This window comes from Monodelphis domestica, chromosome 1 (genome assembly GCF_027887165.1).
Source record: "Monodelphis domestica isolate mMonDom1 chromosome 1, mMonDom1.pri, whole genome shotgun sequence".
Lineage (NCBI taxonomy): Eukaryota > Metazoa > Chordata > Mammalia > Didelphimorphia > Didelphidae > Monodelphis > Monodelphis domestica.
This window is the reverse complement of record NC_077227.1, coordinates 186,179,877-186,198,864: the sequence shown is the minus strand read 5'-3', so window position 1 is coordinate 186,198,864 and position 18,988 is coordinate 186,179,877. Positions and strand designations below refer to the sequence as shown.

Below are 18,988 nucleotides of genomic sequence, written 5' to 3'. Positions count from 1 at the left end.
TATTTTGTAACTCAATATTTCATTTTTTAAAATACATTTTATTGACATCTTTTAATTTTAAATCATTCTTATTTTTAGAAGACCCTCTTCTCATCAGATCATACCCTTTCTCATACCAGAACAATTAATGGAATAAAAAAACAATTGAGGGGGCAGCTCGGTGGCTCAGTGGATTGAGAGCCAGGCCTAGAGACAGGAGGTCCTGGGTTCAAATTTGGCCTCAGACACTTCCAACTGTGTGACCCTGGGCAAGTCACTTAACCTCCATTGCCTAGCCCTTACTGCTCTTCTTTTTACTTTAGTAACTTGGTGTTTATATTGTTAAAATGTATGCACATGTTAATAATCAAATTGGAAAAATTACTTATAGTTTCAGTAGTTTTGTTTTGAAAGTTCAAGTACAACCTCATGTCCAGAGAATATAAAATATTTCTCTGCTTTGTAAAAGGCTTTTGCTAAGCTTTTTCATCCCCTACTGTAGTCATACGGTAGAGATCATACTCCATATTATTTTGGTACATAAGAATTTTGATAATTCCAAAATATATTTGTCTCTAAAGACTTTTGAGGATTACAAAATTCTTAGATACAATAAAAATTATGTTCTATATTATTATGGTATCTAATGACCATTACTCTAAAGTCATTGACTATAAAGTTTATCAAAAGCTGAAATCATTACTGTATGTGATATAAATAATTTTTTTGCCACAAGAGAATTTGAAGTTACTTTTCTATTTCATTTTTCAAAGAAAAGTATCATGTACATAAAATTTTATTAATGTCTATTAAGAAATAACAAAACAATAGTGTGGCATTCAAATCATAAAACATTTTTGCTTAATGATTTTTAATAAATGTTTTTCATCATATTTTTAAAATACATTTTCTCTTTTAGTTTCCTCCATCAGGAAACATATCTGAATTTCAAGATATGAAAATAATAATTGCATTTATGAGTAAAAAAGACTTGAGAGATATGCAGCAGGTAAGTTATATTTTAATGTATATTTTTAATGCCATTGAAGTCTAATTTCAGTAGTTCTTTTTTCCAATTCTCTGATAATGCAGTCATTGAGGTAATCTGATATAACATAATGAAGGCAGTTGGATGTCTCAGTGAATAAAACACTAGACATGGAACCAGGAAAACTTGACTTTTGATCCAGGTTGTTGTGTAGATAAATTTTTAAAATGCTTTTCAAATCTTGAAGTGCTATATAAATGCTAGATATTATTACTGTTATTAATGGCTTTGTGATGCTGATCTTTCTTGGTTCTCCTCTGATCTGTCTAGCTGCTCCTCAGTCATCTTTTGCTGGTTCTTCATCTGTGTCATGTCCACTAACTGGGTATCCTCCAAGGCTATGTCCTACGTCCTCTTCTTTTCAGTCTTAATATTATCGTCTCACTCAGTAATCTCATCAGCTCCTATGGGTTCAGTTATCATCTCTAAACCAATGATTTCCAGAGCTATATATCTACCCCTAGTCTGTCTACAGAGGTATAGTTAAGCGTCTCCAGTAACCTCTTGGACATTTCCAACTCAGTGTATTCCAAAGACATTTCAAACTCAGTGTTACCAAAGCAGAAGTCCCTTTCCTCCCACTGTAGTCCTTTATAGCTCTCAAGGGTACTACGATATTACCTCACTACTCCATAAGTTTCAGTGGCCCCATTACTTCCAGTAGCAAACATAAGTTTATCTTCATAACCCAGGACCCTTCTATATTTTTAGCTTTCTTCTATCTCCCTCTCTTCTCCATACTCTTTTATCTTGTTACATTGCCCTGCCAGCAGTTCCTCACCTGACAGGCCTGTCATGTGTAAAGCCTTCTCCAGCCTTTGATTTACTATTCCTTATGCCTACAATGCTCTAGCCTGTCACTTCTTCTGCTTCTTTTATCTTATTTTCCTTGAGGTTCAGTTCAAATCCCATTTTCTGTGGAGTCCTATTCTCATCTCCCTAGTTGCTAATGTCTTCATCTACACTATACCTTGAAAGGACCTACTTTCTTAGGTGTTTTCTACCCCCTTCAAGTGTACACTCCTTTCTGCTTCTCTTTTTATACCTAGCATTTCTAGATTTGATACCCTATGACTTCCCTCTTTAGCAACTTTTTGACCAACTTTTCTTAGAACAATTTTAAGACCTTCATTTTGTCCTGACCATGACATGCTATTCCTGGTCTTCTTGGATAATGTGTGGTGTATGAATAAGTGACAGCTGTATTATCAAGTCATGAATTTTGAGATGATTGTCTTCTCAGTTTTAATGAACTGGAAAAGACTGGCAGTGAAAAAGCATGGTATTCAGGTAGTATAGAACCTATGTTTCACAAAGAGGGAGAAATTGTCTAAGACGGAGGGAAGGGAAATTCCAAACATTTCCCAGATCTTGAACATTCCTGAAAGGTAAGGGGACATGTCATGGTTTTGACTGAAGGAGACAATAATGCTGTTGATGATCCAGGGCTATCTAAGCAACGATTCTAGCTACAGAAGAAAGTTGTAGTAGGATGAGCAAGAGGATTTGTTCCTTATGTTGGAAATGTCAATAATCCTTATGAATGACTTTATAAATAAATTTAAATATGCAATCCTTTTTTTTTTACTATGCTCATTTATATTGATTCATTGATAGTATGATGTCTGCCTTATAGCTCCTGAGGAAGTTTTTATGCTTTTTCTTAGAAAACTTTTGGAATAGATCCCAGGAAACATAGATTTAAATGTTTTTAGGTTGCATTGATTTGAATTAGTTTATATATATATCAACTGCAGAATGTGGGTGATTATGTGGTGGGTGCATGTTCACTCTATGTATATACATACAGAGGGAATTTTAGCAACAGGGTTTTTTTAATATGTTCTCATATAACTTTAGCATTTTTGTATATCAGTGAATTTTCTATATTGAAAAGTTGAGTCAGTCCTTAGTGTTTGCGTGTTAAAGCTAAGCTTCACTTCTGAAGTAACACAGAACTCTGCAAATAATGCTCTTACCCTGGATGAGTTTGAAATTTTGCCATTCCTCTTGATAATATGGATGACACCATCCCCTTAGGAGTATCATATTGAGGGCATTATAAGTCTTAGCTTTTCAAAACTTTGAATAAAAGACTTTGCCCATTAAGGAGGAAAAAAACAGTTTTAATTGTAACTTTTTCCCTTTCATTTTATGAATTGCTTCTTCCTTTGCTTTTTATTTCTTCCTTGGCTACTATTTTGTCAAAATATAGTAAAACATGGAGAAAAGTAACTGTTCCTTAACATGTGTGACCAGACATTGCGACTACAATAGCCACCTAATCTGATTAATTTTTAGTGGCAGTGGTCAAACCTGGTATCTGCCCTGGGGCATTGAACTGTAATGAAGTAATTGTGTTATTATTGTGTGAACTTGTTCATCTATTCGTTGACAGGGGGCTGGAAACTTTTAACAGCTTTGAAGGGAACTCATTAACTTTTGGGAACTCTTCTTAAATTCCTTAATATTTATGCCTTTCCTCTGAGACTCCCTCCAAGTTATCCTGTATAATATCCTGCATCCTCTAAATCGATATCCCTGTTGATACAAGTAATCCCTTCTGAGACCTATTCTTCCCAGTTGAAATATAGGACCATTTTAAAAAATGTAAGAACACAGGCATAGACCTGAGTAGTGTCTGATATTGGGACTAGGAGAAGATTGACCTGGAGAGATAAATTTTAACAACTATTTTAATACATCACACAAATATAATTATATCCCAAAGAAGTGGCAGTTATCTACTACTGTTTTAATTCATAAGAAATGTAATCGGAATCTGTCTTCCAACTGAACACCCATATTCCTAGATAACACTTTGGGTAAGATCTGTTCCTCCATCCTATTAAAGACTTAATGATTGGAGTTTGAGGACTGAATGTATTAACAGGAATCAAAAGGATTTCCTGCCTGGTGATGTCTTCAAAGAATATAATCTCCAGGTGCAGTCCAACTTGGATGAAGCCAAACAAAAAGAAAATGTGTGCGGTGTTCTGAATCAATGCGTCTGATACTTTTGGTTAATAAGTAGATTAACAAGGTTCAGTAATATAGTATAATAAAGTACATTTCATATACTGTCTGACTCCAGTTATATGCTCTACTTTTATACTTCATATAATCCTATTTCACATAGATTGGTTAAAGACATCAGTCTCAGAAATAACTGAGGTTCAGGTAATTTTGACTGACAGTTCCAAGACCTGGAGAGGCCATTAGACCAGTTCTAGTTATTTTGACAATAAAACCTATGCCACCATTATCTTGGATACTACCAAACCCTTTAAAAATAGAGCTGGCAAAATCAAGAAATAACACATAGTTTGAGTCAGCTTCTGACTCAAGAAGGCTACATTGACAGTTGGGCCTTTGGGAAGATGGGATATATCACACGGCATTATCTAAATTAAAGGTCAACTCTAGGTACAGAGACTTGATGAAGAAACTGATGGTGAAGAGACTACATTAGATAGAGTAGGGATATAAAAGTAGAGCATATAACTGTAGTCAGACAGTACATAAAATGTACTTTATTATAATACATTATTGAACTTGTTAATCTACTTATTGACATTAAATAAGGGCAGGAAACCTTAACTATTTTGAAAGAAACTGCATGAACTTTGAGAACTCTTTCCTCAATGTTTGTGCCTTTTTCCTATTTTATGTAAATTGTTTTTTAAGAAATTGAATATGAGGGGGCAGCTGGGTAGCTCAGTGGATTGAGAGCCAGGCCAAGAGACGGGAAGTCCTGGGTTCAAATCTGGCTTCAGACACTTCCTAGCTGTGTGACCCTGGGCAAGTCACTTGACCCCCATTGCCTAGCCCTTACCACTCTTCTGCCTTGGAGCCAATACACAGTATTGACTCCAAGATGGAAGGTAAGGGTTAAAAAAAAAAAATTGAATATGTGGTACTATAAATTGTAAACTTTAAAAAATATATCATTGATACTCTTTTTTAACCTCACTGACATTTTCCAATAATATATACACAGTCTTATCTCTCCATTGTAACAAATTAGAATATTAATCAAGCAAAATAACAAATTTGCTATCTCTGAAAGAGAATTCCTTATTCCTTATCCATAGTACCCTGTCTCTACATGAAAAAAGGATATGTGTTTTTTGTTGTTTTTTTTTCTTTTGACAGGAGGCATACTTTACAAAAGTCAGGTCTCTGAAGTCTCATTTGTTCACTGTATTGGTAATCTTCAGTCTTTAAGTACTTCTAATCATATTATTGTGTTTATCTAAATCTACACTCTCAAGTTTAGATCAAGCAATACATTTGGTACACTTAGCTAAAGAAAACATACATGGCTTCCCTCAGAGAATTTATCATGCCTACCAATAGCTTAGGTTTGATATTCCAGTCGCTTAAGTCTAGTATCAGTCACAGAGTCCATTCTAGATTGAAGCATAAAGTGTTGTTTCCATACTTGTGTAATAGAAAGTGTTTATTATCATTTTTTAAATTGGATTTTTTTCTAGACTCTTGGAAATAATATTACTGTGAACCTGTATTCTCCACCATGGCCTAATTTTGACTATACTATGGTAGTCATCTTTATAATTGCTGTATCAACTGTGGCCTTAGGAGGTTACTGGAGTGGCATCAGCGAATTGTAAGTTGTATTCAACTTTTGTGTATTTTAAAGAAGGGGGTGAAAAGAAATGCTTTTTTTTTTTTTACAAACTAATTTTTTCTTAAACTTGCTTAGAATTGATACTAAGCAAGCTGAAGAACAATAAGGGCTATGTAATTGGGATTAAGTAACTTATCTAGGATCACACAGTCTGAGGCCAGATATGAAACCAAGTCCCTCCAACTCCAGGCCTGGTGCTCATAGATTGGGCTGTCTAGTGCCCTGACAAACTAATTTTTAAAGATCAACTGAGCTAATTAGAGCAGGATATGGTTTAGATTAGACCAAAGTTTTAATTCAAACCAACAAGCATTTACTGAGCTCTTACTATATGCCAAGTACTGTGCTAAGCCCTGAAAATAAATAAAGCAAAAGATATAATTCTTCCTGTTAAAGAACTTACATTCTAAGAGGAGAAGACAAAACCTAAAAGCAAGCTGAAAAAAGGAGGTAGTATTGTGGGGGCATCATAGAGAAAGAAATCTGAAGAAGAATAAGCATGGCTGTCCTGGGCACTTCTTTAAAATGAAGATTCTGGGAGAAACTTAGAAGAAGTGGCCACAGGGACAGAGAGGTCTTCCAGTATTTAAGTTACTGGGGAGTAGCAGAGAAAGAATTACAAAGAGTCAGGAGAAGGAGTCCAGAGAGAATGAATAATAACAGGATATTGACTTCTACCCAGTCCTTTTATGATTTCTTCCAAAAAAGAAAAGAAGCATAAGATAGTCTTCTTTAAGAATTGTAAAGAATTTTATATTCATTGTCTTATTTTTACTTCATAATAACCCTGTGAGGTGTACCTACTATAGCTATTATCTTCATTTATGAATTACAAAACTTAGGCTGATGTGCCCATGGTCACACAATTATCAAGTATCCACAGTTAGATCATAGTTGCCATATATTTTTAAAGATAGCTACATTTAACTAGGTGAACATATGGAGTCTATATCATCATTTAAGATATCCTTTTTTTACTTGTTCAAGTGTTTGTGAATACTAAAAATTGCATTAAATTAATGGGAAAATCTTACTAAAAAAATGAAGTTAAAACAAATATTGATTTGGAAAGAGTAATGACTGTTTTTAGTAACAGCTGCTTATGTTTTCCTTATTTTTAAAAACCCATTGTATGAAAGAATTGAAAAATTTATATATTTGAAGACAAAATGTTTATATAACATGTTCAAGGATGTTGCTCTAGTATTTAAATTGATTGTATTGATTCATCAAGTTTTAGATTTTGTAGTTTCCACAATATTCATATTATTTTGTTAATTATTATCTTTATGTTGTTTATTTTGATATCAGTAGTACTTTTTTCTAGGCTATCTTGAGAGTGTTTGAAATAATTATTTTTCTACTAAAATTGCTGCTCTACAGATTCTAATATACACTTATTCTTATTTTTATTTATTTTTTAACTGAAAAAAAAAATTTAATTAATTAATTTGGAGTATTTTTCCATGGTTACATGATTCCTATTCTTTCCCTCCCTTCCCCTCATAGTTGATATGCAATTCCACTGGGTTGTACATGTGTCATTGATCAAGACCTATTTCCATATTATAGATAATTGCATTAGGGTGATCATTTAGGGTCTACATCCCTAATCATATCCCCATCAACCCATGTGCTCAAGCATGGGTTGTTTTTCTTCTGTGTTTCTACTCCCACAGTTCTTTCTCCTGATGTGGATAGTGTTCTTTCTCATAAGTCCCTAAGAATTGTCCTGGATCATTACATTGCTGCTAGTAGAGAAGTCCATTACATTCAATTGTACCACAGTGTATCAGTCTCTGTGTTCTGCTCCTTTCACTCTGCATCAATTCCTAGAGGTCTTTCCAGTTCACATAAAATTCCTCCAGTTCATTATTCCTTTGAGCACAATAGTATTCCATCAATGTTGTGGGATGGGCCAGCCTCCCACGGGGGATGGGGTCTTGGAGGTGGGATGGTGTCAATGGAATTATGAAAGGGACATAGCTTTCTATTCAACCTGCAGCATAGGTTTCACAATATAAATTGTTCCACTTTGGCTGAGGCTTGGCTTTATTTTATATCCTCATGATCACACATCTACTTGGCACATAGTTTCATTCTCAACATACATTATTCCATAGAACCTAACAACAGATGCAAAGCCTAAGGAGATAATCAACAAAACATTGTTGCTAAGTATAGGGTCAGAGGGTAGAATCAACATGACTCAATAGGTTGGGGAATTCAGAGCACAGATTTGCCAGTTTTTATGCCTAAAAAAGAGGGTCCTACCTAAATGAGTATATAAGAATCCTTAGGTTTAACTTTGTAAGTGGGATCTCCTGGTAATATTCTGGGGGGACAGAGTGAGACATCTGTATTAACCCTGCAAGCATGTTGCTCTCATCTGTTTTTCCCAGGGCTAAGTAAGAAAAATAATCATAGCAATTACAATAATAAGGGGATGTTAATAAGGAAATTCACTTGGGGGGGGTTTAGTGGATGTTTCCATCCTTTCTGGGGGCTGCTTTGTTGACCCCGGTTTCCATGTGTAACTGTGTCAAACAGCGTGGTCTTTGATGGTTCTTGGCACATCACCAACATATACCACAATTTGTTCAGCCATTCCCCAATCAGAGAGTATCCCCTCATTTTCCCGTTTTTGTTTTTTTTTTTTTTGGCACCACAAAGAGCATGGCTATAAATATTTTTTGTACACTTACTTTTACTCACTTTAAAAATCATTTTCTCAGAGGGAGCTAGGGGGTTCAGTAGGTTGAGCACTAGGCCTAGAGATGACAGGTCTTGGGTTCAAATGTGACCATATTTCTTAGCTATGTGACCCTGGGCAAGCTACTTAACCCCAGTTGTCTTGCCCTTACCTCTCTTCTGCCTTGGAACTAGGTATTGATTCCAGGAAAGAAGTAAATTTAAAAAATTTACTTTCTTTTTTCTCTGCCTAGAAACATATTTGAATATATCATTCATGGAGTCTTTCATAAATTTATGGGCAGTGTTTGGCTCCTAAACAGAAGAAAGCTACCTAGGCTTCTCAGGAACTTATTCAGAATACATATAGTCATAAAGAACATTAAGATACATAATTGTCAAGATCTTTCATCAAAACATACAAAGAAAGCTGTCATAAGGAATACAGTGAAAGTTTTTAAAATACACAAGACAGAAAACAAATTGTGTAGCTCCCTTGGGAGAAAACACCCTTTTACAGTGGGGTCTATAGTAAGTTTATAGACTATTAAAGTTAGGAAGGGAGGAAGAATGGTTTAGAGTAATCATGGCGAACCTTTCAGAGATAGAGTGTGCCTGTCCCACTCAGAGGCAGAGTACCACGCCATGCCTCCCCCATCTCATGCCCCTTAAGCCCCCACCCTTACCCTAGACAGGGAAGGAAGAAAGAGTTCCCATTGAGCAGCTGGGAGGGGGAAAGGGGCAGGTGATGAGAGGCACTTGTGGAAAAGGAGAGGAGAGTGGCCCCAGTTCTCCACTCCTCTCCAGTTCTGCCCTCCTCCAGCTATGTGCGCTATACTGTGAGCTATGCTCCTCTCCAACCCTGCCACAGGAATCACCTTTCTCACATCTCAACAGGCTGCTGTCTACAACACAGACCCTCACTTCGTATGTGAGCCACTCCACCCCTCTCCTTACCCTCTACTAGGCAGAGGGGTGGGGGAAATGAGGAATGTCCTCAAGCACATGGAGAGGGGGAGGGGAACAGCTCTCTCTGGAGACCCTGTGACTTTCTAGTAATGAACTCTGGTGGGCAACTGCAGGCAAGCCCACAAAGAGGGCTCCCCCACCCCACTCAATGCCAGGTGTACCCTGCCCCACCCCCATTACCCCACACAGGGGAGGAAGGAAGCACTCCCATTGGGCTGCTGGATGGAGGGAGGAAATGAGGAATGTCCTCAGAGAGTGTAGAGAGGGGGAGGGGAGTGGCCCAAGCTCTCTGCTCCCCTCCATCTCTGCTGTACCCACCTGTGAGCCATCCACATTACCCCCTGTGCATTCCCAGTGGCTGCTGGGCAGAGGGGCAGGGGATGTGAAAAAATGTCATCAGGCACAGTGGAGAAGGGGAGGGGAGCAGCTCCGCCCGAGTCCCTCTGCCTTTCTAGTTAGGAACTCTGTGGGGAAGGAGGCCAAATGCCCACAGAGAGCAGCACTCTGTGTTCCATCTTTGGCACCTGTGCCATATGTTCTCCATCACTTGCCCTACTCAATAGCCTACTGCTGCTTTCTGTTAACTCTAGGAACAAAAGCAATCTTCTGTATCTGGCATTGAAAGCCCTTCACATTCCATAACCTTCCTTTCCAACCTTGTATATATATATATTGTTCTCTTTTACATACTCTGTCATACAGCCAACAAGCTTTGCTCTTCCCTACACACAACCTTCCATTTTCTCTCTGTATGCCTTTACATAGGCTGTCCCCCATTTCTGGAATATAATCAAACTTTTGCAAGCTCTTTGAATACCAAATTTCCTTTGAAGTTCAGCTCAAATGCCATCTTCTACCTGAACACATTTCTGATGCCTCCCACCTTAAGTACTAGTACCTCCATGCCAAAATTACCTTTTAAAAAATGTTGTATATACATATTGTCTCTCCCAATAGAATGTAAACTCCTTATAGAAAGAAACTGTTTCATTTTGTCTTTTTATACCCAGTGCCTGGCACATAGTATATTCTTAATAAATGCTTATTGATTTATTGTTTGACCAGGTATAAGATTTTCCTAGAAAACAGAAATATAAACCATATAAGGATTTCTATTTAGCAAGTAAATGGAGAGGAGAAAAAAAAAGGATTGGGGGTCTATTGAGTTGCAAAAAATGTGTTGAGAACCAGATCAAAATCAAAGATTGTTCTTTCAAATGGAGGATATTTAGTTATTTTAGGAACTGAAGGTAAAAGATCCCTGGTTCCATGTGGAGACTTCTTTAGGATGGATTGTTGAAGTACCACAATAAATAAATCCTAGCCTTCAAGCATAATACTTTCAAAGCTAATTGTGTGAAAGAAACGATCTTAGTTCTTTCTGTGCAGATGACTATTTTAAAAGCTGATTTAAGCCTGGTTTTCTTGTTTATTAGTTTTAATTTAAAGATAAATTGCAATCTTAAATGTAACTTTAAGGCAAATATTGTAAAATATAAATATATATTATTGCCCTCCACAAGATTGCCTTGTGTTCTCTAGTTTACTGAAAATAATTACCAAAAATCTTATTGAAGGCATTTGTACCTGGACGGTATTGTAAATGTAATTTTTTGAAAGTGTTCATTGTTTTAAAAAATGACTTTTAAAATATTTGTCTGCAGTGAAAGTTGTCAGGAGTTAGAAATCTTTTTCTATTCAGCTAATACCACCATTTTCAAATCTCTTAAAACATTATTTTCTGCCATTTAGTACAGCTCCATAATTGGGACAGCAGGAGTATCTATTGAGAGACTTCTAAGAGCCTACCTAACTATACTAGAGGCAGAGATTATAAAAATGATGATAAGCCAGCTCAGTCGGTGATTTTTAAATGGCAAAATTGCTTGTTAGTAAAGTACCAGACACATTTATAATTAAATAAGAATTGGACAGTTTAATTGAGAGCAATTTAACTGTAATTTTTTTTCCTTGTGAGATCTGGATAACTTGTCAGAATATGCAATTAATAAATGGAAATTTAATTTAAAATTTTTTGTATTACAATGAGAAAATGCAATTGTCTAAGAATCACAATTTGGTTAGTTCATATGCAGAAAAGTTAGAGGGAACACCAGTTCATAATATGGCTAGGGTCAGATACAGAATCTATGAGAGGCTGAACTGAATGCATGAAAAGTAGATTTACGTGAAGATTGTTGTTGTTTTAAATTATTCATATGAATGTGTTACTATGTTTCATCTATTTTGCTATGAAATCTAATTTCTTTTCTCCATTCCTCAAAATATACATAAATTTGTTCTCAAATGCTTTTTAAAAATTCTCTTTCTTGATATGGTTGGTGACAGAAGTTTAGACTTTAAAATATCTGCCTATATGAGATATTTTTATGAAAAAAGATTTGATTATACATTAATTTCCATCAATACATTAAAGAATTTTTATTTTTTCTGCGTGGGAATACCTTAATAGACACAGATTGCCATCTATCTCCAGTTTATATTCTTAGAGAGTTGCTATAGGCTCAAAAATGTTAAATTATTTGCCTATGGTTAGAAGCTAATAAATATTAGAAATAGGATGGTCTTTCTGACTCCCAAGTCCAGAAAATATCCATTGTCACATAACAGCTCTAGTTCATTTACAGAGCTTCAAAATAGGTTTTTTTATTCAGAAAGTAGAGAAATGACATATATTGCTTTAAGAATGGTCTTTTCAGTCCAAACCTTTTTCAACTAGATCCAGTTCTTATACCTGCAATTCTGCATTGTCTTACTATTAGGTAAAGGTGATAGAGTTCTTGTATCAGAAATCACCACAAATCCTTCAAGTATTTGTGTGAATTCTTAACCAACAAAAACAATTTGAGGTTCTTTTCTACAGGCATACCTGAGAAATAGTTTGGGTTTGACTCTAGACCATCACAGTAATACAAGTCACAGAATTTTTTCATTTCCCAGTACATATAAAAGTTCTGTTTATACTATACTGTAGTCTGTTAAGAGTATAATAGCATTATGTCTTTAAAAAAACAATGTACAGACCTTAATTTAAAAATATTTTAAGGGAGTAGCTGGGTAGCTCAGTGGATTGAGAGCCAGGCCTAGAGACCAGAGGTCCTAGGTTCAAATCTGACCTTAGACACTTCCCAGCTGTGTGACCCTGAGCAAGTCACTTAACCCCCATTGCCTAACCCTTACCACTCTTCTGCCTTGGAACCAATACACAGTAATGATTCCAAGATGGAAGGTAAGGGTTTAAAAAAAATACTTTAATACTAAAAACACTATTCATCATATGAGCCTTTAAACAAGTCATAATTGTTTTACTGATGGAGGGTCTTGCCTTGATGCTGATGACTGCTGACTGATCAAATTGATGATTGTTAAAGGTTGGATTTGCTGTGGCAATTTCTTAAAATAAGAAAGCAATGAAATTTACCATATCTATTGATTTTTCCTTTCATGTAAGATTTCTCATGTAGCATGTGATGCTGTTTGATAGCATTTTATTCACAATAGAACTTCTTTCAAAATCAGAGCCAATTCTCTCAAACCCTGCCACTGCTTTATGATGAAGTTTATATAATATTCTTCAGTATTGTTGTATCTAAGGGAATAGGAAGGTTCAAAGAGAGGGAGAGAGATAGGAGAGCAGCTGGTTGGTGAAGCAGTCACCGCACATAATATATCTTTTGTTTGCTGTCTTATATGGTTGAGGTTCATAGTGCCCCCAAACAATTACAATAATAACATCAAAGATCAATGATCAGAGATCATCACAACAGATTTAATAACAATGAAAAACTTTTAAATGCTAGGAGAATCACCAACATGTAACACGGAGATGTTATATAAACTTACGCTGTTAGGGAAATGGTGTTAATATACTTGTTAGAGGCAGGGTTGCCACAAACCTTCAGCTCATAAAAACAACACTACAATATCTATGAAGCACAATAAAATGATGTCTATATTGTTGTACAGGAAGACCATGAAAGTAGTAAAGAAAGAGAAATAAAATAGGAAGACTATTTAACTTTGAATTTAAATATGGAGTTAACTGACTAATTAGCTGGGTTGTACCCACAAATAAGTCAGAGGTTTAGCAGAGCTCATATTTTGAAAATTTTAATTCTCTCTCTTTTTTTTTAAATCCTTACCTTCTGTCACAGAATCAGTACTGTGTATTGGTTCTAAAGTAGAAGAGAGGTAAGGGCTAGACAGTGGGAGTTAAGTGACTTGCCCAGGGTCACACAGCTAGGCAATGTCTGAGGTCAGATTTTAACACAGGACCTCCTGCCTCAAGGCCTGACTCTCAATCCAGTGAGCCACTGAGCTGCTCTGGATGTCTTTTTCCATTAAATTTTCCACCATAGCTTTCTGTGGTCCTGTTCTTCCTCTGTTCTTTATCCCTTCATATCCCACTGCACCCCAACTGGTATCTCCAGGGATCATTCCAGGCAAAATTATATAGGAGATGATATTAATGTTCACTCTTATCAGTCTGCTCAACCATATAAGAGCTCTGAGAGGTCTTTGATTCTGCAAGTATTTGTGTAAATGTTGGACAGAAAGAGTTTGACTGAGGCTCTTATGTGTGTTTTTACAGGGAAGATATGAAGGCAGTGACAAACGCTGAAGAAAGAGAAACAAAAAAGAAGGAAGACTCTGTAACTTTCACTCCACTTACAGTTATAATCTTTGTGGTTGGCTGTTGTGTTATAATTATTTTACTTTATTTCTTCTACAAATGGTTAGGTAAGAAATTAGCTTTATTATATTTTTTACTTTGGGTATATATTATCTTAACACTTCTATGTGCTTCCTTTGTTCTTTAAATTAATATTTTTTATTATGAAAACTTGGTTAATTTATTTAGCTAAGTTTAGCTTTTTATGCTCAACCAGATTTTTAGATTCTTCCACTCTTATTAATTTAGATGATGCTGCAGACCTCATTCTTGGCAGGGCAGAAGTACTTGCTATGGTATAACTAATTTTTCTTCTCTGCAGATAGAGCATAGTTGTACAATATCTAAAACAGTGGTCTTAAGGTTTTTTTGGTGCATGCAATAGAAGGATCACAAATATTATTTCTTCCATCTACTTTTTAAAACGCTAATGTTAGTGTTACTTAAAATTTATTTTAAAATAATTTTCCCTGTTTTTTAACTTTCTATCATTAATTTTACTTTTGATAGCTGAAGTGAAAGCTAGAATGATCCTTTCTAAAGAATAGCCTTTTGGAAATTTGCCAGTATTGCTTTTGTAGTAGCTTAACAATGGCCAAAAGTGTACAACAGCAAAAAGAGAGAAATAGGGGGAAAGGAACATTCATGAAGACCATCCAAAAACCTATGCCAAGCTACTGTTTGAAAAGTATGGGCCTAAAACTGGGATTAAGAACCTCATACCTCACATTTTGATTCAGTTGCTTAATTTCATCTGCTCTGTGGCAAATATTTAAAAATCTCATAAACTTTCATAGCTGTACTTCAGCTTTTTTTTTAACAGCTTTTTAATTGAATTCACTATCTTGATTCATCCCTTTTTTTCCCTGGCCCACTGATACTGTTCTAGCCCTCTTTTCTCTCATAAACTCTCATACCTGTCCCCCTGTCTCCTTTTTTTCTCTTCTAATCCTTCCTTTACACAGCTATCAAAGTAATACTAGTAGATCTGATCACCTTATTTTTCCAGTGGTTCACCATTTCCTATTGAGATAAAATACAAACTCCTTAGCCTGACATTCATAATCCTTTATAATATAATTTCAGTCTACTTTTTTCCTTATTTAATATTACTTTTATTCAGAAATTCTGTATTCCAGGCAAACTAGACTGTTAGCTATTTCTTGATTTCATCTTTTCCATCTGTATTCATTGCACACACCATCCTTCTGCTATTTCCCCTTCCCCACTGCACCTTTCTGCTTCAGACATATACACACAACCTGGAAAAGAGTTTTTCCACATCTCCAGCTATTTAAACTCTTCCCTGTAAAATCTTAGGCCAGTTGCCACCTCTTCATCCAAGCCTTTGATCTCTCTACCTACCTTGAGCTAATAGTGACTCCTTCCTCTAATTTTTCTTGAATCCAACCTCCCAGGTTCCTGTATTAGTTAACTTATATATATCTCATCCTCATCTTAGATTTATTTCCAGTACCTAGTATAATGTACTGCACACAGTAGACCCTTAGTATTTGTTGCTGAATCACCTTATGGGGTAGCCACTACTCTTTCTGCATTTCACTGGCTCTAGCCTCTTTTTCCTTGTCCTCATCTCTTAAACAACAAAATGGCTTCACTATATCACCAAAATTTCAAAATGTCTGTACAATAAATTATTTATCATTTTGAATTATTGAGAGGTGAAAAAAATCAATCTTTTAAGCTTAGTCATTTTTATCATAAAACTTTTATTAATAATTTTAAATAAAAATACATAAATATAACACATCAATAACTATATTTGAACTCTTAGAGAAATGTTCTTTAATACAATAGATCAAGCTATATCTTATGAACTTTAAAACTACCTACAGAAATTGCTGATATGCTGTTATTAGATTATTAGATGTTTGTTTATATCAAACAAGCAGGATAAAGAAATTCATTCTTCCCATTCTTGGACTTGCTTTATAATTGCGTTAGCTTAAGTTTTAAGATGAGAAGTTGTTTTCAAACTACTGGCATTCAGGTAACTCTTCATTCCTAGTATAGACCCCAAATAAGCATACAGTCGAAGACACTATCATATTGCTGTCTAGTCATTCTAATTGAATGTTCTTTGACTATCTATTTAAGGTAGGTTTAAAAAACAAATCAACTGAAATATGGTATTTGCAGAGAAATTATATGCCATACAACAGCATTTTCCTGGAATTTTCCTGTTTTTATTAAATATTTCTCTTTTCTTTTCTAGTCTATGTTATGATCTCAATTTTCTGCTTGGCATCTTCAATGAGTTTATACAACTGTCTTGCACCACTGATTAGGAAAATACCATGTGGACACTGCAGGTATGAATTTCTTCTGGGCATTTAGCTATTTAAGCTATATGCAAAAATAGTAGAAATGTGAAAATTGTCATAAACTCAAACATTTTTTTTAACAATTGCTTTATTGAAAAGAAACTAGTGGATTTTGCAGCAACTTTAGTCCTGAACTACTGTTATTGTATTTGTTTTGACTCTGTTATGTTTTCATTGAGACCCTACCTTACCATCACTACTTCCAATTACCTTGCAAGCTAATTTCTCTCCAATTGTTTTTGTTTTCCTTTAGGATTACATGTGGCAGCAAAAGCCTTGAAGTAAGACTTCTCTTTCTTTCGGCATTTTGCATATCCGTGGCTGTTGTTTGGGCTGTATTTCGAAATGATGACAGGTAGGAAATTAATTTTTATTACTTTAGATTAGAGTCAGATTGTCACACATTTCACTCAGTTAATCATCTACTAAGCTGAGGAATTTATGGCTTTTGTCCTAGAATATCTTGGTCTTTAACCAGTTTTCTGGAAAAACAAAGTCAAACAGTTTTCAGGTTGATTGATTTGGACTCAAATGTACAAAGACATTTGAAATCGATTTCATGTTTAAATGTAGGCTTAACAGCAAAAATGGTGAAGATTGTTTAATGAATTATTAACATTTTTAAAGATAGAAATTGATGGATCTAAAACTTTTTAGACAATTTTAAAATAAAATGCTCTTGTTGACTTATAATTTAGGAATATTATTTTGCAAGTCTGCAGTAGAAAAATTATTTTAAAATTTACATTTAAAAAAGAAATTTAACATTATTACATCTATTTCTCACCATAACAACCAATATCATTGTGTTAGTAAGTATAGAAAATAGTTTTCTTATTTTTTTAAACAAAAATGATAAACAATCATACGATCATAAATTTACAGCTAGAAGAGATCCTAAGATCCATCATATAAATGAATTCTCCCAGATCATACAATTAATGTGTAAAGCAAGATTTGAATCCAAGTCTTCAAAATGCCAATTCCAACACTCTACTACACCATGCTACCTCATTTGTCACACCACAGGGATTTAAGCCCTGGGCCCTCTTCCTTTTTTTTCTTTACAGTGTCATTTATTCCCAAGACTTCATTTAGTAACTCCATGACAATAACTTTCCAATATTCTAATTCTTCTGAGTTCATTTTCAGTTGCCTTCTAGATATCTTCTCTCTGACCTTGCTGGTATTCCAAGTTTAACATATTCAAAGTGAATTCATCTCTACCCAAAAACCTACTCATTCTTTTAAATTCTCCATTTATATTTATGGTACCAGTATCCCTCCAGTCACCTTTGAAACATCCTTCACTTGTTCTAGTCCTTTATTACCTACATATAATCATTTTTAAAGTCCTTTTTCCTTGCTTTCAAATCCAACTTTGCCCACTCTGGTTCAGGAGTCCACCACCATCTTTGCTTGGCATAATTGTAATGCCTTTTTGAGTAGATTTTCTGCCACCAGTCTCTCTTGTTTCCAATATAGTCTTCATATGGCTGCAGAGATAATTTTCAAATCATGTTACTTCTCAACCCCAAACCTTTCATTAGCTTCCCATTAAAGTTTGGCTCCAATCTACTATTCCAGTCTTATCTCACATTACTTCTCTTCACAGTCTCTAGTCAAATCTGAACACTTACCATTACCTTCTCTCATCTCTGTGACTATTCACATGCCTGGAATGGACTTCCCTCATCCATCTCCTCACTCCTGAGATCCTTCATTCCCTCAAGAGTAACTCAAGTATGCTCTTCTTCATAAAGCTTTTCCTACTTTTGCTCCCCCCTTCTCTTTGAAAAAGAGCCTTCTCCACTGATTTCTCATGATACCTTTGGCTTTTCCTTTGGCACATTCTGCCTTGTATTATAGTGATTTGTGTTTATGCTTTATTCCTCCTCTTAAATTATAAACTTCCTGAGAATTTAGTCTTGTTTTTAGTTTATCTTTTTATTCCAATTCTTTTAGCCTTAGTAGTAGGTACTTAATATTTATTGGGTTGCACTTGCTAAGCATAGACATTGTTAGCCCTTTATTTTGTGAGGATTCATTTTAAAATGACTGTGATTTTAAAAAATGTCTGATTTCAGGTGGGCTTGGATTTTACAAGATATCTTGGGAATGGCTTTCTGTCTGAATCTAATTAAGACATTGAAATTACCCAACTTCAAGGTAAAGTATACTGTTGACCTGTTCAAACAAAAACTAGTTATGTAAATGAATAATAAGAAAGAATGAATAATTCTTGCAAAGTGTGTTATGTTTACAAAGTACTTTTTATGTATTACCTTACTTGATTCTTACAAGAACCCCTGTGAAGTCCGTTATATAAAGTATTATCTCTCCCACTTTACATTTGTGAACATCTCATGCAGTTTATTGAGGGATCTGAGCCTTGAACCTAAGCCTTCTAACTCTCAGACTAGTACTCTTTCTACCCCACAATACTGCCTGTTTGAATAATAACATACTTAATAACCTTGTAAAAAAGTGGTTAATTTAACAAAGGACCTTTCTTTGACTTGGTGAAAATTCAAAGAAATGAAAGTGGTAGAAAGGAAAACAATTTTTTGCCTTATAAGACAAAATCAGAAATAGGGATTGTATGAATTATT

At 35.1% G+C, this 18,988-nt stretch overlaps 2 protein-coding genes and 1 pseudogene across 7 annotated transcripts in view; 2 read left to right on the top strand and 1 right to left on the bottom strand.

The window, feature by feature from the left end:
- Positions 1-18,988, bottom strand: part of AP4E1 (adaptor related protein complex 4 subunit epsilon 1) — a 304,079-nt gene that overhangs the window by 246,196 nt on the left and 38,895 nt on the right. The gene's annotated exons all lie outside the window — the stretch shown is intronic.
- SPPL2A (signal peptide peptidase like 2A) overlaps positions 1-18,988 on the top strand; it is a 57,226-nt gene that overhangs the window by 16,023 nt on the left and 22,215 nt on the right. For all 4 annotated transcript variants that reach the window (XR_008914878.1, XM_007479947.3, XM_007479944.3 and 1 more), the window contains exons 4-9: positions 899-988; positions 5,524-5,657; positions 13,951-14,099; positions 16,268-16,364; positions 16,630-16,731; positions 18,464-18,545. Coding sequence is in view for 3 of the 4 variants with exons in the window: in XM_007479947.3 (XP_007480009.1) it covers positions 899-988; positions 5,524-5,657; positions 13,951-14,099; positions 16,268-16,364; positions 16,630-16,731; positions 18,464-18,545 (654 nt within the window). In the remaining variant the exon portion in view is untranslated. The remainder of the gene's footprint in view (positions 1-898; positions 989-5,523; positions 5,658-13,950; positions 14,100-16,267; positions 16,365-16,629; positions 16,732-18,463; positions 18,546-18,988) is intronic.
- On the top strand, positions 996-5,512 carry LOC130456268 (signal peptidase complex catalytic subunit SEC11A-like; annotated as a pseudogene).